This window comes from Gorilla gorilla, chromosome 3, assembly GCF_029281585.2.
Source record: "Gorilla gorilla gorilla isolate KB3781 chromosome 3, NHGRI_mGorGor1-v2.1_pri, whole genome shotgun sequence".
Lineage (NCBI taxonomy): Eukaryota > Metazoa > Chordata > Mammalia > Primates > Hominidae > Gorilla > Gorilla gorilla.
In genome coordinates this window covers 118,398,737-118,423,821 of record NC_073227.2, presented here as the reverse complement: position 1 = coordinate 118,423,821, position 25,085 = coordinate 118,398,737, and the positions used below count along the sequence as shown (strand labels likewise).

At 36.2% G+C, this 25,085-nt stretch overlaps 1 protein-coding gene across 3 annotated transcripts in view; it reads left to right on the top strand.

Annotated features, from left to right (window-relative positions):
- The window catches only part of STPG2 (sperm tail PG-rich repeat containing 2), a 672,078-nt gene that overhangs the window by 28,105 nt on the left and 618,888 nt on the right, over nt 1-25,085 (top strand). For all 3 annotated transcript variants that reach the window (XM_063705437.1, XM_063705439.1, XM_063705438.1), the window contains 2 exons: nt 6,411-6,523; nt 10,336-10,447. In XM_063705437.1, the coding sequence (XP_063561507.1) occupies nt 6,411-6,523; nt 10,336-10,447 (225 nt within the window). The remainder of the gene's footprint in view (nt 1-6,410; nt 6,524-10,335; nt 10,448-25,085) is intronic.

The following is a 25,085-nucleotide window of genomic DNA, read 5'->3' as shown; positions in this document are numbered from 1 at the left end:
GAGGTGTATTTCACAAGCAAAGTTTGTGATTGGAATGATACTGACATATTTGCTAATGATAACATGCTGGGAACTACCTGTGTGCTGCCACACTGGAAAACAGTTCATTAGTGTTTGAATTATTGCACTTTGGGCCTTTTAATTCTTCACAAATTCTGTTTCCATATTTAATTATGGAAAGACATGGGGGAAAGTTGCATAGCCCCATCTTCATTTATTTAATTGTCAGTGAGAGTGGCAGTTAGTAATTCTTCTTCAAATTATAGTATAGCATTTACTTAAAATAATGCAGTTACATGCTGAGTTTGCTTTAATTAAGTCATATTTTATTTGCTAATGATTTTCAAAATTGACAGTGACCTTGAAGTTGGTATTGCCAACACTTCTTGACATAAAAGAAACTGTAATTTAGAGATAAGAGTGCATCAATTTATCCTTTGTTTTCTGTCTGTATTTTTAAAAGGCTTTTAAATTTCTGATTCAACATCTACCTGAGTACTGCAGAGGTTAATGAGTTAAGTACTTGTCAATTCACGTGGTTTAAATGAAATGGATATTATTGTAGACACACACACACACACACACACACACAAATGGATATTATTGTGGGGTCTTAAATTGTGTGTGTGTGTGCGCATGTACACATACATAATCTTTCCTCCTACTGGATTACCATTAGAATTGTGAAACAATTGAATCATAAAATCTCAATAATGTAAATTCACTTAAAGAAAGCTTCTTCAATAGAATCCTGCTCAAGGTCTTGAATCCTTGCATTAAAAGAGTTAATACAAAACCTTAACATGATTTTAGGCTATAAAAATGTGATGTAAAAGATGACATCAAAATGCTGTATTTTAAAATACTGATTTTTTGACAAATGTATAGGCTATAGTAAATCAATATATTAGATATGTTCTTGTATGAAATATATACAATGTCTAAAATATCCAGCATGACTATAGTATATTAGAATGTAGTTTCACATTTTGTACTTCACTGTCTGTTATGGTCATAATATAGTAGAAAAAAATATGCACAATTATGATGTTCTGCTTTATTTCTGAGTTAAAAATAAACTCTAACATAAATGGGAAATTTCATTCTTTCTGTCATCAAAACTGCCTATGTACTTTAAAATCCATGGTTGTATTAGGTAATTGCATTTGAAAGGTGGTCTGGAGCACTTACTTTAGCAAGAGAAAGTGTTGTTTGGCTAGGTTCTCTCTCTTCCTGAAGTTCTGTTTGGCACAGCAGTCTTTGCAATTGCCACTGACCCTATAAGAAGAGGAGTGTTTTCAGCTACTCTAGTGGATGCTAGGGTTTCTCCGTGCTCTTTTTTTTTTTTTTTTTTTTTTTTTGAGACGAAGTCTCGCTCTGTCGCCCAGGCTGGAGTGCAGTGGCGCGATCTCGGCTCACTGCAAGCTCCGCCTCCCGGGTTCACGCCATTCTCCTGCCTCAGCCTCCCGCGTAGCTGGGACTACAGGCGCCCGCCACCACGCCCGGCTAATTTTTTGTATTTTTTAGTAGAGACGGGGTTTCACTGTGTTAGCCAGGATGGTCTCGATCTCCTGACCTCGTGATCTGCCCGCCTCGGCCTCCCAAAGTGCTGGGATTACAGGCGTGAGCCACCGCGCCCGGCCTCTCCGTGCTCTTTTACTGGCATGTACTGCTGTGCTGGACATGTCAGACTCTGCCACTTTTGTAGGTCATTCTGCTAAGTTTTATAGCATTTGTCTCTGCCCCCCTACACCCACCAAACCCAAGCCTTTGGATGGTCTGACTCCCTTATTTCCTTTTGTGTTATACTTAGGAATTCTAAAGTAGTGTATATATACCCTATGTGTTACAGAGATTTGTGGGATAGCTCTTTCAGTTTTTATTCATAGCTTTGTTCCTTCAAGGACATGACAAGGGGCTGGACTTTGGAATTGTGTATCAAATTAGAATCCCTACTTGTAATAATAATAATAATGCTATTAAGAATAATAATATATTACTTTGAGATAGTGCTTTATAAGACTGTCACTCATCACTCAGTGTTAAAGCTGAATGTCCGTAGTGAAGAAGGGCAAATGCCTTTCTGCTCTTTGTATTGCAACAGAAGGGATTTGCAGATCAATAATTCAAGCCCACTGAGACCACGTACAGTGCTGGAAATATTCCTAGAGGAAATAAGGATTAATCCTTTTTATTTATATAACACATTTTCCCAGGCTTCATTGGATTGGAGTTACTAAAGAGAGTTGCAATAATGTTAATAACTTAAATACCATTTTTTTTTGTCTGTAACTATCAATGTAGAGGACATATAGCCTTTTGCAAAGTTCCTCTACCCATGTATTTCTAGACATCCCTGGGGGCTGTCTCAGCTATGCTCCCGAATAAGTCTCTTTCCATTGAGTACAGCTGCTGTTCCACCAGGCACTTCAGTCTCTTGCCATATGGTGCTCTCTGCTGGGCATTTCCACCAATGTTCTCTTTCACAGCTAAAGCTGCCGGATTAGCTGGGATAAAGTAGGGGGAGGATGATGATGTCTTTCTTCGTGTTATACTCTATTAGAAAGGTTCAAAAGTAGTGCAGGTTTTTTGTTTTCTTTTAGCCAATATTTTAATGAAACAGTTGTTTTAGTTTTTTTTTTTTCATAGTTTCTTCACACTCAAAAGGATATGAGGCATAAAGTCATTGAGGATTGTCTGTGTTAGAACGCAAACCCAGTTGACAGAAAATCCCCAGTATTTAGCATTGCCACTCTTTTGACACTAAGATTTTCTTACTAGGTGTGGGCCATCATGATTATCTCCTTCTTCTCATAGGATTAGTTTTTACATTTGCCTTGTGGTTGTTTTGCTTTGTTCACCAGGTATTCCAAAACATGTCTGAATTCTACTTGGACATAGCAGACGACTTCTTGTTTCTCTCTTCTCAGCTCCAATATTCTCTACCACCAAAGAAAGAAACAATCAAGGGGATTTACTAAAATCAAAGCAGGATAACTGTTTAGAAAAACTATAATTTTCTGTACACGTTTGCATCTATGAAAAAAGAATCAACAAAGGTCTCATTTTACTTCTTGCAAACATTAAAGTTCTGTCAGAGGTTGTGTTAGTCTTTGTATTAGGATTATGCAGAGAAACAGAACCAATGCTTACACAGTCATGTGTCAATCAATGATAGGGATACATCCTAAGAAATGCATTGTTAGGTGATTTTGTCATTGTGTGAACATCATAGAGTATATTTACACAAATCTAGATGGTATAGTCTATGACACACCTAAGCTATATGGTATAGCCCATCGTTTCTGTGGTTCAAGCCTGAATAGCATGTTATTGTACTGTCTGGTACAGATTACAAAGATACAGATACACAATGGTATTTGTGTGTCTAAATACGTCTAAACATTGAAAGGGAACAGTAAATATATGGTGTTATAATCTTATGGGCTCACCATTGTATATCTGGTCCATTGTCATATATGCAGTCCGTCATTGAAACATCATTATGTGGTACATAACTATATATGTGAGATGGGGTTTATTCTGGGAATTGGCTCATGTGATTATGGAGGCTGAGAAGTCCCATGATATGCTGTCTGCAAGCTGGAGAAATAAGGGAGCTGGTGGAGTAGCTGAGTTCAAGTCTGAAGGCCTGAGAACCACGGGAGCTGATGGTATAACTCTTAGTCCAAGGATAAAAGCCTGAGAACCTGAGGGGCTGCTGGAGAAAGTCCAAGAATCCAAAGGCTAGAAAACCTGGAGTTCTGATGTCCGAAGGTAGGAGAAGATGGGCATCTCAGATCCAGAAAAGAGAACAAATTTACCTTTCTTCTGTCTTTTTGTTCTATCTGGGCCCTCAGCTGATTGAATGGTGCCCACGACATTGGGTGAGGATGGTTCACTGATTCAAATGCCTATCTATTCTGGAAACAGCCTCAAATACATACCCAGAAATAACACTTTATCAGCTATGTGAGTATTCCTTAACTCAGTCAAATTGACATCTAAAGTTGACCATCACAATCCGCATTTAATTTTTTCAGGCCAGGCAGATGTAGAAGGGAAAGTTAATTCTATTGTGCTTATATATTATAATGTGTGGGGGCTAGGTGTTAGTGGTAAGTTCAAGGAATTTTAGTGTGCACCAGCTTCTTTTTGGATTTTGTTGTGGCACCTCAAAGCTTTCTGGAGTGGTGCCTCTCTAACTAGAAAGTCACTAGGGGCAGGGGAAAGTGCTTTCAATTTAGTTTCAACTACATCTGCCAATAATAAGGTGGAGGTTAGCATTCTCCTCATCACTTAATGTAATGGCACTGGTGCACATCTCCAAAGGTGCTAGTAGTTTTGAGAATTGCCCCCTACTCGCTACCTAAGAGTTTATCTCCAGTTTCTGTTTTTTGGGGATGTTAAGAGGGTTCAGCTGAGACTCTTTTCAAATGTAATGAGGTCCTTTTCTGGTTCTGGAGATGTTAAGAGGGTTCAGCTGAGACTCTTTTCAAATGTAATGAGGTCCTTTTCTGGTTCTGGGGATGTTAAGAGGGTTCAGCTGAGACTCTTTTCAAATGTAATGAGGTCCTTTTCTGGTTCTGGGGATGTTAAGAGGGTTCAGCTGAGACTCTTCATATGTAATGAGGTCCTTTTCTGGTTCTAGTCTTTGCTGTGCTATATCTTCCAGAAAGTCCTTAAAGTTTCTGGCATGTGAAGTTTCTAGCACTTACTTGTGTCTATTTGATATACTTCTTTTGAAATTTTGGAGTCGGGTGGGGCAGGTATGGATTTGATTCACCATTTTGTACTGAAATTATGCTTTTGTCACTAATGTTGCTATTTACTGCATTATTATTGCTTATAATGGTAACTGAGAGAGGTTGGTTCCACTGCTGTAGAATAGTAATAGCCACCTAGAACAACTTAGCGGTTACAAATCCTTATGGGTATGCAGCCAGCTCAATTCTTGCCTCCTCATAAGAGAGAATTCAATCGAGGGGCATAAGGCAGAGTGAGAGACCGAGGCAAGTTTTAGAGTGGGAGTAAAAATTTATTAAAAAGGAAGTAAAGAACACTTGGAAGAGGGCCCAGCAGGTGATTTGAGAGATCAAGTGCATGGATTGACCTTTTAACTTTGGGTTTTGTATGTTGGCATGCTTTCAGGGTCTTGCATTACTTGTCCCCTGATTCTTTCCTTGGGATGGGTGGTTCACATGCTCAGTGGCTTTCTAGCACTTGAGAGGGGCCACGTGTGCAGTGTGTTTACTGGAGTTGTACACATGCTCACTTGAGGCATTCTTACCTTTCCAGTTGAATGCCCCTAGAGGGTCATATGCTGGTTAAACACGGCCATTTTGCCTTTTAGTGTGCATGTGTGAGCCCATTCGCGCAACTCCTGAGATGTTATCTGGAAGCTGCTGATCACCAGCTTCAGGATTTTTCTCTTGGGAGACTGCCTTTCCCTGGTGCCAGCTGCAATGAATTATTATTTTAGACTGTTAACAACTGCCTGACCATCACCTGATGGTCGCCTGACATTCTTGGTTGGGGGGGCTCTCTCTTACCCTGCTCATGTCAGGCTGTCTACCTGCTGTAACAACCTGACACATTGTTAAACTATATGTTATGGAAATTGTAGTAAATACCATTAGCTTAAAAATATGTTTTAAAATATTCTTAAATGATTTCTCAACTAAGAATGTCTTAGGTCAAGAGGATTCCTGTAAAAAAGAAGGTACTGTTGTGTTATGCTTTATTGTTTTAGTTTCTGGTGAAACTGTGCTTAAACTTTTTATGGTTCATGCTTAATTTTAACATTTATTGTAGTGGGTATAAAGGAAAGATGATTATTTCTCATATCACAAATAATTTCTCTGTCATTAAAAGATTGATCCTGTCTTTAAGCATTAGCAATAAAATGAACTAGGGTAGTGTTTAATTTATTGTTAAGTATTTCTAACTCTGTTTAAAGGTTATATTAATATGAAGTTATGTAATGACCGTTGGTGATGTTTGCATTTTTTCAATCTGTTTAGTTAAGGTAATTTTTAATAGGTATTTCTATTTCCCAAATAATGTTATCCTTTCTCTCTTTTTTAAATGATGAGGAGCTAATTTTCATTTTCCTTAAGGTTTTAGATTACTGGGTGTACTGCCAAGAGCAAAGCTGTTCATATTGGTTGAGAATATGCTAATGTTAGAGGTACTTCTCTGGGAACCCTAGCTGACTCAGGAGTGGAATGGGAATCAACAGTGACAACTTAGCCTGGGATCTATCCAAGAGCACTTTAGCATTTACCAGTGGAACCCCCTTACTGAGGCTATCCTTGCTTTAGATTTAGACTTAGGTAAAGCCAAACATTGTTTCATGACTTATTTAAACTATGTTTCATCCTCACTTTTTAAAACTTTTTATTTTTTAGGGTGTTTCCAGTGCAACTTTGAAATACAAAGGTATACATTTTGGCAGCTCTTCAGGAAGACAAGAGTTACCTAAAAAGTCAGGTCCTGGTCCAGGACAGTATGATATAGTCCAGTAAGTAAAAAAATATAGTATACCTTTAATGTAGCTCTTGACTAGAAAAGTATTCTAATAATTCAGACTAGGCTATGCTGTAAAGAAAGGAAAAATTAGTATGAAAAACTCCAAGAAGTATTACATTTTGGTGTTATTGTATATGTTAATGTATTGTATATGTTAATGTATATGAAAGTTATTGATTTTTTAAATTATACTTTAAGTTTTGGGATACATGTGCAGAACATGCAGGCTTGTTACATGGGTATACACGTGCCATAGTGTTTTGCTGCACCCATCAACCCATCATTTATATTAGGTATTTCTCCTAATGCTATCTCTCCCCTAGCGCCCATCCCCCCAAGTTAATTGTTTTTTTATAAGCCAAATCTTGTGCTATCTACTATATATGCATTAACTCATTTAATCTTCACAGCAAGCTTCGCATAGTTAATATTGTTACATCTATTTTATCAGTAAAAAATGCAAGGGTTAGAGGGGATAAATAACATGTTCAAGATCATGCAGCTATTAAATGGCAGAGCTAAAGTTAAATTGAAGCCTGTTTGATTATACAGCACATGTAGCCATGTACTAAAATATACTGTCCTTAATTATAAAGTAGATAAAAGATCAGAGAAAATGTAAAAGAAGGTGACCCAGAATTCTCCATTTTATCCCTGGCTCTCATCTTCAGTTCTCTGACTACCTGATGGATTTAGAAGGCATTCTCAGTCAGTGTAAGTCCGAGAATATTTATGAAGAGATACATTTCTGGCAAAATAACTCTATTTTCTCCTACTCCCACAGTGAGGTTTTAGACATGAGTTCATGGAAGGCAAAATTGGGTAACAAATACCATGTTGTCCTCAGAATCTACTACCCTTTCTTATAATTAATTTTTTAAGGGTCCAGCTTATCTGCCTGATTCTTTTTCTTTCATAGCATAAATTTTCTCCCAAGAAGCCCCAGAGTGATTACATACTCAATTAATTTGCTAGACAGATCAGATATATCTGTTTACTAGCAGTGGATATATTTTAGGATCTTGCTTGGACTCCCCTGCTACTGTTCATTCATTGAGTAAACATTGTTTGAATTCTTGCTATGTGCCAGTTCTGAACTTAATAACTGAGAATAACAAGAATAAAACATGGCCTTTGTTTTTGGGAATTTATACTCTAATCCATTATGCTGTTCACTTTTTCACTCTCTTAATATGGAATATATACCTTTGTATTTTTTATTCTTTTAGTAGTTACGATAGAACCTTAACATGCATATTTAGCTTGATTAAGTCTTTACTTAATATTATTATTATTATTCCAAACAAGACAAGGTCTGTAGAATACTCTGTTATGCCCAGACCATTAGTTCCCCAAAGAAGACCACCAGAGTCCAGAGTCAAAGCCAAGCGGCAAGGATCTTTACTACAAGTTCGAACCTGGTCCCTCCATTCCACAGCATACAAGAGGGCCCTGAACAATGCGAGTGTTTGCTTTTTATAGCCTGAGAGTTACAGGGGAACAAAGGAATTCTTTTGGTTCCCGCTTTTTCAGTAAAACTTTGAACGGCTGTCCCCTTATCGGAGACTTTCCTGGTGGTGTTTGTACTGGGCTCAGGAAGTTTGAGAGATATATGGCGATATGTGGTGAGATGGGAAGATGGGATGTGTTTGTACTGGGCTCAGGAAGTTTGAGAGATATATGGCGATATGTGGTGAGATGGGAAGATGGGATGTGTTTGTACTGGGCTCAGGAAGTTTGAGAGATATATGGCGATATGTGGTGAGATGGGAAGATGGGATGTGTTTGTACTGGGCTCAGGAAGTTTGAGAGATATATGGCGATATGTGGTGAGATGGGAAGATGGGATGTGTTTGTACTGGGCTTGTTTGTTTTGAGCCCGGGGCTGAGGAATGTGCCCGGCTCCTTTCAACTCTAACACATATCATAGTCTTCTTGACATATGCTTTTGTTCTTCAGTATTTTAATCCTATCCTTTTCTTCTGCCATATTGGCTGATTTGTGCTCATGCTCTCTCTCTCCCTCACTGTCTCTCTTTCCCCTCTTCTCAGTTTTATTGAGGTTTAAATAGCATAAATCAAAATTCATCTTTTAAAATGTATATCATTCTATGATGATTGTTTTCATTCCATTTCACTATACTTCTGCCTGAGTACCCCAGGCATACCCGGGACTGTAAGCAGTGTTAACTGATTCTGCTTGGCGGTTTTTCCTACCAGTCTGTTTTACTTCCTCAACCTTGTCCCACTCTCATTCCTCCCCCATTTGTTGTGCTGTTGCTTTATTTGATCTTTGTTATTTCTCCTGTTTTTCCTCTTCTTCCATTTGTGTTTTAACTTTTACCTGAAGAAATGTATGAATATGGATTGCATTCCTGACTGCTTCAGTTACTTCACCATTTTTGTAATTTGTTTGCTCTTTGAGTTAGCTGCTTTCACTGTATCTTTGACTTGTAGTTGTCTTAGTTCCTTCTGGCAGTTGATATTTTCTACTTGTTTTTTTCTTTCTCAGACTTTTTGTTTTATTTAGTGAGTCAGAATTATTCTTGAAGGCTTGATTTAGTATAAAAGTGGAGATATTTGGTTACTCTAAATGAAAGATAAGTGTATAGGTCTCTTTTTGGTAAAGATACAGACCTAAATGATATGTGACATTTCTGATATTCCACATATAAATTTCTTATCCATAAACCTTTCTGAGGTTTGAAAGAGGTTTATTTGTTGAGTTTTTAGCAAATAACAATCAGTGCGGAGGTGAGCCTTTAGCAGTGAGCGGGGATGGTAAGTGCATATTAAATCATAGCACTGCTGAACAAAGAAAGTAATAGCAATTACATAACTTTGTATTATATATTTTTTAATCTGCATATGTTTGGTATGGTTTGTTGGAAATGTTGGGTATCAGATTTTTTTTGAAATTATCTTTACAAAATAGAAAAAATAGAAGTGTGGTCTGTATAGCCTGTTTAAATGTGATTCTTGCAATAATAATAGCTAACAGTTACTGTGTGCTTATTATGAGCCATGTATGGCATTAACCACCTTACATATATTGTCTACTTTAATCATTGCAACCTTGAGAATTATTACTATTTCCAATAATGGTTATTCCAATAACCATTGGAATTACTATTCCAATAAATGGTTATTACTATTTCCAGTTACCAGTTTCCAATCACCAGATTCATTGGGTGATGAATCTGAAGCTTAGAGAAGTTAGTTTGCATAAGGTTATATAACCAATAGGTAGCAGTAGGCAGCAATGCTGGGATCTTATTAGGCTGTCTAACTCCAAAGCTGGGGCTCTTGCTCACTGCTTATATAGTTTCTGATTCTTTCTTGAGGTTGTCTGAATTTCAATGAAAAGAAGCTTCCTTTTTGTTTTCATAGATCTTTATGCCCTTTTCTGATTATTTTATGATATAAATAGCATAGGGCTATTTTCCTCTTATGTTGATAATAGTTGATTTGGAATTTTAGACTTTTAATGGTACATAGATTTCACAGGAAACTTTTTTTTTAGGGTTAGCTTTTTGTTCAATAAATACCAGATCTTATTTTCTTTTTGTAATAATTATTCAGATAGGTTTATAATAATGCTCTGAATTGGAAAAAATCATAACTAACCACGAAAACTAATACATTTTACAAAATTTTGAATATATTGGTCTAATATACCTAGATAGTCTTATTATTCCATACTTTAATTGCAGGACATGTTGCTGTAGAAAGAATTTCTTTGCTTACATAAATATTTATAGGTTTAAAATTGAGAACTCTTAATTTCTATTTGAATTTTCTGAAGGAAAAAGACATCATATTATGAAAATGTTAACATCAAGAGAGATCAACAACAAAATTATTGTTCATTTATCCCACAACTATATGAAATAATAGGATTGCAGGAGAAAAAAAAGGTAAGTTGAAAAGTGGCTAATGCATATATTTTCCCAATTTTAAGATCATTGAATCCTGTTATCACAAGGTTACTGTGCTCTTTGATCTAATGTGCCTGATAGCTAATCATCATTCAATGAATATTGTAGAAGGAAGTATTTATTATTTCTGTCAAGTGGTTGCTGTCTCTGCTTGAAAACCTTCTTGCAAAGAACTCATGACTCCTAAGTTGGTTTTTTAAATGATTTAAATGCAAGAAAAATGAAACAAAGGGTAGAACACAAAAATCCCTGTGAATTTTCAAAAGCCAAATTTTACAATCCCTACATTATTACCATTTACTGCTGGTTTTTTTCTGACCCAGTCAGATGTAAGAGGCCTCTAACTGGATCCAAGCCTGTTAATTAAGGGATCAAATCCCATCCTGGACCCAGTCCCATTTCTGTTAAAACGTCCAAACCCAGTTTGGAAGAGAAATTTGCTCAAAGAAACTCAGAGAGCTCAAAACACAAATCCTTGGAGCTCTGAACTTGGGAGAGAGAACTTACCACAACCCTCAGCCACTCTGAGGAATCAAGGACACAAGTGGGTCCTTGCAGGGTCCTTGCAGCTACCTTGCTTGTTCACTCAGCATTCCTGGGGTCATTAGAAGCTCTACTTTGGACCCCGCTTCTGACACCATCTGTTAAAAGAAAAACTTTAACCGAATTTAAAGGAGTGTGATTGAGCAATAAATGATCTGTGAATTGGGCAGCCCCCAGAATCACAGTAAATTTAGAGAGACTCCAGGGATGCCTTTTGGTCAGAATAAATCTATAGACAAAAAAAGGGAAATGACACACAGGAATTGAAAGTGAGATACAGAAACAACTGGATTGGTTATAGCTTGGCATTTGCCTTATTTGAACACAGTTTGAACACTCAGCAACGTATGAGTGGTTGAAGTATGGCTGCTGGGATTGGCCAAGACTCAGCTATTGTTACAGGTACATACTACTAAGTTAGGTTTTCAATCTTGTCTGCCTATTAAGTTAGGTTGCAGTTTGTCCACAACAATGGTAATACTAGATATCTTGGGGTGTTGGGGAGTAGATGGGGAAACATGTGAATGTTCTAAAAAGCTGAAGATTTGATTGCTTCTTAGTGTGTTCCTTTCTAGTGAGATCTAATGTACAGTTTAAATTTGACTTTACATAAGGGTAATTTACCTCTAATTACATATATGCTCTGAAATACATAATTTAAAAAATGTGAGCTTACCCAGAGGCTTGTTTATTATTAAATGTAATGTGACTCTTTCTTTTGAAAATCAACTCTGTGAAAACAAGTCTGATAAAATAAGAATTTTGAAGTATCAAAGAGAATTTATAATTAAAGCAGAAATGTGAAAGTATTATTTTTGCATATTTAGCATAATATGAAATAAACGCTTTGCTTAAAATTGAAGATTTGTACAATCACTTTTTCTATCACAGTATCTTAAAACTAGAGAAATAAAAATCAGAAGAATCACTTTTTATTTCTTTACCTTATACATAGTAAAAAGAATAAGGAATTAAACTGAATGAACTGGTTGAAATATAGGGGCTTTATTGTATGTAGCATTTTCTCAGTGCTTTATTGTCATAGCAAATATTTGTTCCTAAGGTGTAAAAGATTTTAATTTAAATTTTCAGGCAATGAGGGAAGATGGAACCTTATTCATTCCCTAAATTCCAAATTTTTTGGCTTATAAAATGCTAAATGGTAGTTTCTCCTGATTATTTTGACATGGAACCATTAAATTTTCCATTGTTTTGTTATATACACAACTAAATGCTGACACTGATTGTGAATGTTTGCGTGTGTGTGTATAGGCAAGCAAGTAGGAAAAGGCAGGGATGATTTAAAAGTGAATTTGGATGACTGTGTCACTAGCAGAGGTGGTCATCACAGAAGCTACTCATTATGATGAGCAGATAATGAGTTCAGCTTCAGACAATTGAATTTGGAGAAAAATTACCAATGGACAGTAGAAATTTGAAAATAGAATTTGTAATAGAAATTATGGGTAGAGATACTGATTTGGCAGTCATACTCATGAAGGTGATAATTGAAGTAATGAGGTTGCTATAGAAGAGAATAGAAAGATGAGAAGAAAATTAAGAACAGATCCTGGAGGAACACAGATTTTGGGAGTGAGGCATGATAGAAGAGCTAGAGGAGAGATAATTAGTGAAGTAGGAAGTGAATTAGGGAATTTAGATACCAAGGATAGAGATTCAAAAAGGAAAGATTATAGAAATATTTTTATTTTTATTTATTTTATTTTATTTTATTTTTTTGAGATGGAGTTTTGCTTTTCTTGCCCAGGCTGGAGTGCAATGGTACGATCTCAGCTCACTGCAACCTCCGCCTCCTGGGTTCAAGCGATTCTGCTGCCTCAGCCTCCCAAGTAGCTGGGATTACAGGCATGCACCACCATGCCTGGCTAATTTTGTATTTTTAGTAGAGACAGGGTTTCTCTATGTTGGTCAGGCTGGTCTCGAACTCCTGATCTCAGGTGATCCACCCACTTCAGCCTCCCAAAGTGCTAGGATTACAGGTGTGAGTCACCACGCCCAGCCCTGAAATATTTTTATAGAAAGATGGTCATGATAGGTTAGTAAATAAAAAAGCAAATGCATAATATGATTTTTATTACTATTAATAAGTGTATGTACATTTAGTCATAGTAAAATATTTATACTGTTTAACTCAAAGTGAAATTATGGGTGACTTTTATCTTTTCTGCTTAGTTGAATTTTCTATTGTTTTATAATGAACATGTTATTTAAAAAGATAATGAAATTGCAATAACTGTTTAAAAGAAGAGCTCATGGAGAGGAATGCAGGACAAGAACAAGGCTTTATATTTAGTTAGTGAAAGGTATTGAGAGAGTATGTATTTTAATTATTGTGAGTATTGAGAGAACAGTTTTTGTAGCAGATAAAAGTTAGACTAAATGGAATAAGGGAAATGGGACCAGGCAGTAGAAACATTAAATATATAATATATATGATTATAATTATTTGTTATATATTATATTACATGTTAATATATCACATGATATATTCCATATTAATATACATTATGTTGTATTGTTATATATTATATTAATATGTTATATATATTATGACAATATTATATATAATATTCAATGCCTCTACCACCTTCTACCACCAGAACTTTGATGGTAAAGGGAAAAAGAAAAATCAGATGGTCGATTGAAAAGATAACAGAATGAGAGACATTTTAATTTTGGGGGGAGCATATTCTTAGAATAGTTGAAGGACCCAGTGGGAATAGAGGAGCTACAGAAATGCATAGAACTGATAATTAATAGAGTAATGTTCAGGAGCAGATGATCAAAGGGACCCAAGGCATAAACAGCTAGTTTATATTAAAGAGGAACAGAAATACCTCTTTTTTTATGAAAAGGAAGAAAGAATGGATGATGAAAGAGATCAGGGATTAGAAAGCTTTTTCTGTAAGGGGGCAGATATTAAATATTTAGAATTCGTGGGTCATATAATCTCTTCCACAGCTACTCAACTGCTGTTGTAGCACAAAAGGAGCCATGGACAATATATGGATGAATAATATTCCAGTAAAACTTTCATTTACAAAAGCAGACAGTAGCTGGATGTGGGTTGTAGGCCATAGTTTGCAGATACCTGAAAGACAAATATAGAGGCATATAGGAGATCCAGTAATTTTATTTGGATAACCTATGTTGTTCTGGTGATGTATTCAATGAAGTCCTCTTCAGAGGTGAGGGAGGTAGGTATTCCATAATTCAGAAGAATGGAATACATATCATAATGAATCATAAGGAATGTGACAAATAGTTAAGATAAATAAAATAGTTGCAGGTGGAAGAAAAAGGTCCCATTTTATAGTGGTTAGCACAAGCTCATTATTGACAATATGAGGGCAAGAGTAGAAACCTGTATTGTAGGGCTAAGCATTGCCAGAGGTTGGAGCTCACGCCTGTAATCCCAGCACTTTGGGAGGCCGAGGCGGGCGGATCACGAGGTCAGGAGATCGAGACCATCCTGGCTAACATGGTGAAACCCCGTCTCTACTAAAAATACAAAAAATTAACCGGGCGTAGTGGCGGGCGCCTGTAGTCCCAGCTACTGGGGAGGCTGAGGCAGGAGAATGGCGTGAACCCGGGAGGCGGAGCTTGCAGTGAGCTGAGATTGCGCCACTGCACTCCAGCCTGGGCGACAGAGCCAGACTCCGTCTCAAAAAAAAAAAAAAAAAAAAAAAAAAAAAGATTGTTAAGTGGCAAGGGTTTGAGAGAATCAGAGTTTCCGAGGCCAGTATGGTTAATCTTGGAATCAAGGCTAAGGTGAGGGGGGAGAGGGGGAGATAATGAAATCATAAGGGGATTCATGGCTTGTAAGAACAGGGAAGAATTGAGAATTGTGGTCACTGAGGGTAAATGTTAGAGTTCAATGTCATGGAGAAGAAATTGTTTCTAGTGGCCACAAATCTTGAGTGTTTTCTGTCTATAGGTAGCTGAATTGGAGATTAAATTTGTGATCAGGTGATAAGGGAACTGTAAAAATTTTTTTTAGTTCTGTTTACAAAGCTCTCACAGGAATTGCTACTCTGCTGCTCTTGCGTTGTACTGGGCTATATTTAAGGTTGGGTGATTCTCATGACTGGCCAGTTTTCTGGCTGCTACCTAGAAAATGAGGCTCAAGCTCTTTTTTTTTCTTTCTGGGAATCACAAGCCTATTTTGGATAGATCACTCCTTCACACCTCTCAACTTAGCACTTAGCTTTGGGATGGGCAAGTAGAAAACTTAGGGCCCATTCTCAAATTACTATGTTTAAATCTTTTGCTTTTCTTCCAACTCCCTTACTCATGGGATCTTTCTCTAGGCAAGGAGAGAAAATGCATGGGAAAAATGTCTCTCCCATGGTGCTTTCTTCTTTTGCTTTCATGCTTGATCCCTAACTTTTTATGATTTCTGGAAATTGTCTCTTATTCTGTATATCTTTCATAGTCTTAGCTGCCTAAATGCAGCTGAACAGAAATGAGAATATGGGAAGGGATTTCAGTGGCAAAGTGCTGCAGAATTTTCAATAGCTGCTATGAACAAAGAAAAAATCTGGTAGGCCAACTGGAGAAATGTCTTAATGTGGGGTCCCAGGGGTGGTAAAAGAGGCAAGAAGAAATAACCAGTTTTAAAGGTCCAAGGAAAATAACACTTTGGAGTACCTCTCCTGCACATTAAGAGCAGCTGAAGGAGGCGGGGTGCAGTGGCTCACGACTGTAATCCCAGCACTCTGGGAGGCCAAGGTGGGCAGATTGCTTGAGGTCAGGAGTTTGAAACCAGCCTGGCCAATATGGTGAAACCTCGTCTCTACTAAAAATACAAAAATTAGTTCAGCATGGTGGCACGTGCCTGTAATCCCAGATACTCAGGAGGCTGAGGCACGAGAATCACTTGAACCTGGGAGGCAGAGGTTGCAGTGAGCCGAGATTGCACCACTGCACTCCAGCCTGGGCGACAGAGCAAGACTCTGTCTCAAAAAAAAAAAAAAAAAAAAAAAAACAAAGAAAGAAAAAGAAAAGAAGATATGACTTGGGAAGGTTGGTAAACTTGGTGTGTGATAGGCTTAATAGCTTCACTCCATTTCTTGGCTCTTTAAGTTCAGCAGATGCACCCTTACAATAGATGGTACATAAAAATGAGTTATAGGTAGTAAGTCCTTGAAATTGTCTTGGAATGCTCTTTGCTTATATTGAACCCATTCCTCTTTCTCTTGTTTCTCAAGATTTCAGATTTCCAGGTTGTTTTGACCCTTAATGCTTAATGGTGTTTTTGTCTGAACTTATGATTAATTTGAATAATATTATTTCTTGTATATGGAATTTTTTTTGATATATTCATCTAACATCCTCAATTAAACCATAGTTCTTAGAGGACAAGTATCTTACATTCTCTTTTTAAAACATATAGTGAAGTGAGGTACCTATGTTTAGTAATGCTTTCTGAATGAATTAATTACAGGTCTGAAAAATGGGCAGTTTTATTTAAAATTTTGAATGTAGAGAAATAATTCTTGGGTTTTTTTTCTTTCTTTGTATTTATCCTATTGCCTAAGCAGTATAAGTTTTAAAGTAGTAAAATAGTTTAAAAAGTAAGTGCTATAGTATCATCTTTTTTTGTTTATGTTTTTAATTTAAAATTTTTGTGGGTACATTGGTATATATATTTATAGGTACATGAGCTATTTTGAATATAGGTATGCAATGTGTAATAATCATATCATGGAAAATTGGGTATCCGTCTCCTTAAGCATTTATCCTTTGTGTTATAAACAATCCAATTATACTCTTGTAGTTATTTTAAAATGTACAGGTCAGTTGTTATTGACTATAGCCCCCTGTTGTGCTATTAAATACTAGGTATTTAAAAACATTAAAAAATTTTTTTAGAATTTATTTTGATTTTTAAACTTTGCAGGTACATAGCAGGTATATATATTTTTATGGGGTACATGAGATGTTTTGATACAGGCATGCAATGTGAAATAAGCACATCACAGAGAATGGGTTATCCATCCCCTTAAGCGCATATCCTTTGAGTTACACAATCAAATTATATTCTCTAAGTTATTTTGAAATGTACAATTAAGTTATTATTGCCTCTAATCACCCTATTGTGCTATCAAATAGTAGGCCTTATTCATTCTTTCTATTTATTTTTCGTACCCAGTAACCATCCCCACCTCCCTGTGAGCCTCATCCCCTGGCCATCCTAGCATCTGGTAATCATCCTTCTGTGATCTATCTATGTGAGTTCAGTTGCTTTGATTTTTAGATCTCACAAATAAGTGAGAACATGTGATGTTTGTCTTTCTGTGCTTGGCTTATTTCAGTTAACATAATGACCTCCAGTTCCATCCATGTTGTTGCAAATGACAGAACCTCATTCTTTTGTATGGCCAAATAATTCTCTGTTGTGAATATGTACCACATTTTCTTTATCCATTCATCTATTGATGGACACTTAAACTGCTCCCAAATCTTAGCTACTGTCAAGAGTGCTGCTGTAAACATGGGAGTGCATATATCTCTTTGATATATTGATTTCATTTATTTTGGCTGTATGCCTAGCAGTGGGGTTGCTGGTTCATATGGCAGCTCTATTTTTAGTTTTTTTTTTTGAGGAACCTCTAAACTGTTCTTCGTAGTGGTTACACTAATTTACATTCCCACCATCAGTGTACAAGGGTTTCCTTTCCTCCACATTGCCACCAGCATTTGACTTTTAGATAAAAGGCATTTTAACTAGGGTGAGATCATATCTCACCGTAGTTTTGATTTGGATTTCTCTGATGATCAATTATGTTCATCACCTTTTCATAGGCTTGTTGCCATTTGTATTTCTTCTTTTGGGAGCTATCTATTGAAATCTTTTGCCCATTTTTAAATTGGATTATTAGATTTTTCCCTGTAGGGTTGTTTGAGCTCCTTATATGTTCTTGTTATGAATCCCTTGTCAGATGGGTAGTTTGCAAATATTTTCTCTCATTCTGTGAGCTGTCTCTTCACTTTGTTGATTGTTTCCTTTGCTGTGCAGAAATCTTTTTAACTTGATGTGATACCATTTGTCCATTTTTGCTTTGGTTACCTGTGCTTGTGGGGTATCATTCAGGAAATCTTTGCCCAGTCCAATGTCCTGGAGAGTTTCTCCAATGTTTTCTTTTAGTAATTTCATACTTTGGAGTCATAGATTTAAGTCTTCAATCCATTTTGATTTGATTTTTGTGTAAGGCAAGAGAGAGAGGTCTAGTTTCATCCTTCTGGATATGGATATCCAGTTTTCCTAGCACCACTTATTGAAGAGACTGTTTTTTCCCCAATGTATGTTCTTAGCACCTTAGTCGAAAATGAGTTCACTATAGGTGTGTGGGTTTTTTTTCCGGGTTCTCTATTCTGTTTCGTTAGTCTACATGTCTGTTTTTATGCCAGTACCATGGTGTTTTGGTTACTGTAGCTCTGTAATATTGAGGTTAGATAATGTGATTCCTCCAGTTTTGCTCTTTTTGCTTAGGATAGCTTTAGTTATTTGGGTCTTTTGTGATTCCACATACATTTTAGGATGTTTTTTTCTTTTTGTTTCTGTGAAAAATGTCATTGGTATCTTGATAGGGATTGCACTGTCTCTGTAGATTGCTTTGGGTATCATGGGCATTTTAACAGTATTGATTCTTCCAATCGATGAACAAGGAATATCTTTCTGTCTTTTGGTGTCTGCTTCAATTTCTTTCATCAGTGTTTTATAGCTTTCATTGCAGAGGTCTTTCACTTCTTTGGTTAAGTTAATTCCTAGGTATTCGATTTTATTTGTGGCTATTGTAAATGGGATTACTTTTTTTGATTTCTTCTTCAGATTGTTCACTGTTGGCATATAGAAATGCTACTGATTTTTATGTTGATTTTTACCTTGCAACTTTACTGAATTTATCAGTTCAAATAATTTTTTTTTGTGGAGTCTTTAGGTTTTCCAGAATATAAGATCATATCGGCAAACAAGGATAATTTGACTTCTTCCTTTCCAATTCGGATGCCTTTTATTTCTTTCTCTTGTCTGATTTCTCTAGCTAGGACTTCTAGTACTATGTTGAGTAACAGTGGTGAAAGTGGACATCCTTGTCATGTTCCATGTCTTAGAGGGAAGGCTCCCAGTTTTTCCCATTCAGTATGATATTGACTGAGGGTCTGTCATATATGGCTTTTACTATGTTGAGGTATGTTCCTTCTATACCCGGTTTTTTGAGGGTTTTTATCAGGCAAGTATGTTGAACTTTATCAAATGTTTTTTCAGCATCAGTTGAAATGACCATATAGTTTTTGTGTTTCATTCTGTTGCTATGAGGTATCACATGCATTGATTTGTATATGTTGAACTGTTCTTGCATCCCTAGGATAAATCCCACTTGGTTATGATGAGTGATCTTTTAAGTATATTGCTGAATATGGTTTGCTAGTATTTGTTGAGGATTTTTGCATCTATGTTCGTCAGGGATATTGACCATCAGGGATAGTTTTGTGTTTTTGGTATGTCCTTGTCTGATTTTGGTATTGGGGTAATACTGGCCTCATAGAATGAGTTTGGAAGTAATCTCTTCTTTTCTGTTTTTTGGAATAGTTTGAGTAGGATTGATATTAGTTCTTCTTTTAATGTTTGGTAAAATTCAGCAGTGAAGCCATCACGTCCCAGGCTTTTCTTTACTGAGATACTTTTTATTATGGCTTTGATCTTATTACTTGTTCTGTTCAGGTTTTGGATTTCTTTGTGGGTTAACCTTGGTAGGTTGTATGTGTCTAGGAATTTATTCATTTCTTCCGGATTTTCCAATTTACTGGCATATAGTTGCTCATAGTAGCCACTAATGATCCTTTGAATTTCTGCAAATTCATTCCTTTGAATGATCTTTGAATTTTCTTTTTTACCTCTGATTTTATTTATTTGGATCTTCTCTTTTTCATAGTTAGTCTGGCTAAAGGTTTGTCAATTTATCTTTTCAAAAAACCATTTTTTGTTTCATTAATCTTTTGTATAGTTTTCTTCATTTCAAATTCATTTATTTCTACTCTGATCTTTGTTATTTCTTTTCTTTTACTAATTTTGGCTTTGGTTTGCTCTTGCCATTTTAGTTCTTGAAGATGCATCGTTAGGTTCTTTATCTGAAATTTTTCTACTTTTTGGTGTAGGTGCTTATTGCTATAAACTTTCCTCTTCTTAATGCTTTTGCTGTATCTCATAGGTTTTGGTATATTTCCATTATCATTTGTTTCAAGATTTTTTTTTTCTTTTTTTGAGACAGGGTTTCACTCCTGTTACCCAGGCTGGAATGTAGTGGCATAATCATGGCTCACTGCAGCCTTGACTTCCTGGGCTCAGGTGATCCTCCTACCTCAGCTTCCTGAGTAGCTGGGACTACAGGTATATGCTGCCATGCCTGGCTAATTGTTTTTGTATTTTTGTAGAGACGAAGTCTCCTCATGTTGCCCAGGCTGGTCTTAAACTTCTGGGTTCAAGCAATCCTCCCGCCTTGGCCTCCCAAAGTGCTGGGATTACAGGTGTGAGCCACCATGCTCAGCCCATTTCAAGATATTTTTAAACTTTCTTCTTAATTTCTTCATTGACTCACTGATCATGAAGGAGCATATTGCTTAATTTCCATGTGTTTGTATAGTTTCCAAAATTTCTCTTGTTATTTATTTCCAGTTTTATTCCATTGTTGTCAGAGAAAATACTTGATATGATTTCATTTTTTTGAATTTTCAAAGACTTTTTGTGGACTAACATATAGTCTATTCTTGAGAATGATCTATGTGCTAAGGAGAAGAGTGTGTATTCTGCATTGAGTGAAATGTTCTGTAAATATCTCTAGGTCCACTTGTTCCATAGTGCAGATTAAGTTTGATGTTTCTTTGTTGATTTTCTCTTTGGGAGATCTGTCTGGTGCTGGAAGTGGGGTGTTGAAGTCTCCAGCTGTTATTGTATTGGTGTATATCTTTTCTTTAGCTCTTATAATATTTGCTTTATATATCTGTGTTTTCCCATGTTGGGTACATATGTATTTATAATCATTTTATCTTCTTATTAAATTGACCACTTTGTCATTATATAATGACCCTCTTTGTCTCTTCTTACAGTTTTTGTTTTGGAATCCATGTTGACTGATGTAAGTATAGCTACTCTTGCTCTTTTTTGGTTTCCATTGGCATGGTGTGTCTTTTTCCATCCTTTTACTTTCAGTCTCTATGCATCTTTATAGGAGAAGTGTGTTTCTTGTCGGCAGCATAACACTGGGTCTTTAAAAAACATCTGTTCACCTGCTCTATGTCTTTTAATTGGAGAGTTTAGTCCATTTACATTCAATGTTATTATTGATAAGTAAGGACTGACGTCTGCCATTTTGTTATTTGTTTTCTGGTTGTTTTGTGGTCTTCTCTTCCTTTTTTCATGCCTTCCTGTCTTCCTTTTAGTGGAAGTGATTTTCTTTGGTGGAATGCTTTAATATTTTGCTTATATGTTGTATGTTTTTTGATTTGAGGCTACCATGAGGCTTCCAAATACTATCTTGTAACCCATTATTTTAAACTGTTGTAATTCTAATTATATAAGCAAAGAACATTCAGAAAGAAACTAATAAAAACACTACACTTTAACTTAATTCTCTGTTTTTTTAACTTTTTGTTGCTTTTCCTTATGTCCTATTGTACTGCCTAGGTCTTGTAGTTGTTATTTTTGATTGGTTCATCATTTGGTCTTTATACTTAGTCAAGTATAAGCTTATTTTAACAAGCATAAACAACTATATACTTTGTTAAGTATAACACTGTAATTTAGTGTTTGGGAATTTACCTGATGTTCTATTATACTGTGGCTAAGCTAGCACTCAAACTATAATATGAAGTCCTTCTTGACCTTCACTCCCCTTTCCACAGGCAGAGGAGCCTCTCGCTGTGTCCACTACCACCACTGGTCCATGGGGGGTTGAGGTGGAGGGGTTGTGCTAGGCCACTGCCAATGTTCACTTAAAGCCCAAGGGCTCTTCTGTCAGTTTGTGATGAATGCTGCCTGGCCTGGGACTCATGCTTCAGGTCTGTGGGTTCCCCTCTGACCCAGGGCAGGTCCAGAAATGCTGTCCAAGAACCTAGGCCTGGACTCGGGGACCCCAAAAGCCTGCTTGTTGCTCTACTCCACTGGTCGAGTTGGTGCGAGACAAAGTCCCCTTTACTCTGCTTTTTAAAAACAGAATGAGTCTTTCACTGTAGCCACCACAGCTGGGAATGTGCTGGGTTATCACTGAAGCCAGCACATTTCAGATCCCAAGGCACAAGGCAAACTTCCTAGTTATCACTGCTGATTATTCAGGGCCCAAGGGCTCTTTAGTCAGCAGGTAATGAGTCATGCCTTTGCTTCAAGGCAGCAGGTTTTCTTTTGGCCCAGGGTGTGTCTAGAAATATCATTCAGGAGCTAGGGCCTGGAATGGAGGCTTCACAACTCTGCTCAGTACTCTATCCAAAGTCCTCTTTACTCTTCACTCTCTTTAAGCAGAAGGAAGGAGTCACTTTCATTGCTATAAGCTGCACTGCCTGGGATTGTGGGAGGCATGGCACAAGCTCTCCTTTAGCTGCACCAGCTGGTATCTCCCTAGGTCCTGTGCTGTCCTAGCTTCCTGGCTCTAAACCCAGTCTACTACTATGAATTGCCTAGAAATTGCAGTCCTTCTGTCCTAGACTGTCTTTCAAGTTTACCTAGGACCCCAGAGCACTTCACTCAGTGTAACAAGACTTCCTGAGAAACTCTAGTTCCAACAACTGGGATGGGTGATTCCCCTCTGGCTAGGGCTAGTCCAAATGCTCCTTCTATGCATGGGTGCTGGCTGAGCTCAGCATGGCTTTATTCTCCACTCTGACAGGGCAGCACCAAGTTCAATGTAAAGTCCCCCAATTGCTGTGCTTTGCCTCTCCAAAATGTACTGATTCTGTCTCTGTGCTGCATGGCTACAGTTGGGGGATGGGGAAGGGGTGACATTGATGATTCAAGACTATATCCCCTGCCTTCCTCAATGCCTCTTTTAGCGTTATGAAGTCAAAACCAGGTACTGTGATTGCCACCTGGGTTTTGGTATTTGTGACGGTGCTTTTCTTCATGTAGATAGTTGTTAAAATTTTGTGTTCCAGCAGGAGAGATGAATGGTGTAGGCTTCTATTCCATCATCTTTCTCCCCCTCCTATAGTATCTTTGGATTTAAGCATTTTCTGATATTGCAACAAAATGTGTAATAATATGAATATAATATTTTAATCAATGTGAGTTTTTAAAATCATAACTGTCCTTGAATTTACTTAATTTGTACATGTAGTATTGTTTTAATATATCTTTTGAATATTTATGACATTATAATTTACTGAGAATTCCTGTTAAAAAACACAAATATTAACTTTTATGCAACCTGAATAGTTCACTCAGGAATGTCTTGCCTTTGGCAATGAAAAATTTTTTAGTATCTTTCTTAATATTAACAAAGTCTTTAAGATAAATCTTTACTATGCAAAAACATTTGGTAATTGTTTCTATTGAAGTTCTTTAATTTGGTAATACAAAATATATGAAGTTGCTGTATTAGCTTTGTATTAGTTCAAATAACTGAGTACAGTTTCACTAGGTGGCGCCAATACTTTGGCTCTTTATTGACATAACACCTTATTTATTCATTCATTTCTCAAATTCATTAAAACAAATGCCTAAAAATTATGTGGCAAGATACAAAAATTTGCCTTGAAGTTCATTTGAGCAAATCCTAAACTGGAAATTTTAGTTCTTTTGGCAGTTCTGCCAAATGAAAATACCTTGGAACTATTTAAAAATATTGTTTAGATTCTAGCTGCAAACTAAGTTATTTCTATTCATCTATATAAATTTATCAAAATTATTAGACTTTAAAAAGTTATATTAAAAGATGTTATTTATAGACTAGGTTATTCTCTTGATTAGTATAAAATTTTAGGTTACATAAAATAATTTACTAATATAGATCTTAAATAGAAAGTTTTAGTTTCAAATAAGTAAAATTATGCTAAACAGGTTAATAGTAAGGACATGAAAGGCAGAAATAATTTAAAACTTTCTGTGTTTTTTTCTTTAATGGGTGGATTATTCCATTAATTTCAAAGCAAACATTTTTACTTTCTTCCTTATCATTGTTAGTCTTTAATATTTATTAAATTATCTGGTTACTTGGCTTTATAACAGGCACTTGGCAATTTATTACTGTTAGTAATATGTGGTAGTGGCCTTGGTTTTGAGGGTGAACAGAGACTTAAGAAGACTTGCACATAATTAAACACGCTTTTCCCCCCAAACCTAAATTAGTTGTTCATGTTACAGTTACTGTATCTCAAATTCTGATTGCTCACTTTTCCCATTTTCTAAGGAAAGTTTTTCAATTTTTAAATTATGGATTTTAAAGAAGTGAAAAAACTGTCAATAAAGATGGAAGGGTTGAATTATTAAAAGATAAATGGACAAAATTATATGTGAGAGAAGGAGTGAGGAAGAGATTGAAAATATTTAGTTATTGCTTAAACAATAATTCAGTATCTTTTGGGAGAGCACCTTATCTCTTCAAGTCTTATTGTAAAATAGTTTGTACTGCACTGAGTAAGTTTTATATACCAAAGTCATACTCATTCATGGTAAAATTTTAAGATGTGTATAAAATAAATAAAACCTTTTGTATTTATTTATGGTTTAGTAGTAAAGAATTCAGACTTTGGAATCACACTGCATTCAATTTCTTGCTCCATCACATACTAGGTGTGTGATATTTTGCTATTCTAAGCCTCAATATTCTTCCTTTTAAGTCTCTAAAATATGAATAATAATACTCTACAAAAAGGTTATTGTGAGAATCCAACGATATCTGAATATATATGTATATACACACAATGCTTAACACAGTGTCTGACATTTGATAATATTCAGTAAATGATAGTTATTATTATTACTCAATGAACAATTAATTGAACACCTATTATATGCTGTGGATAGAAAGATGATGAATAGGGCAAAGCTTCTTGAATCAAGGAG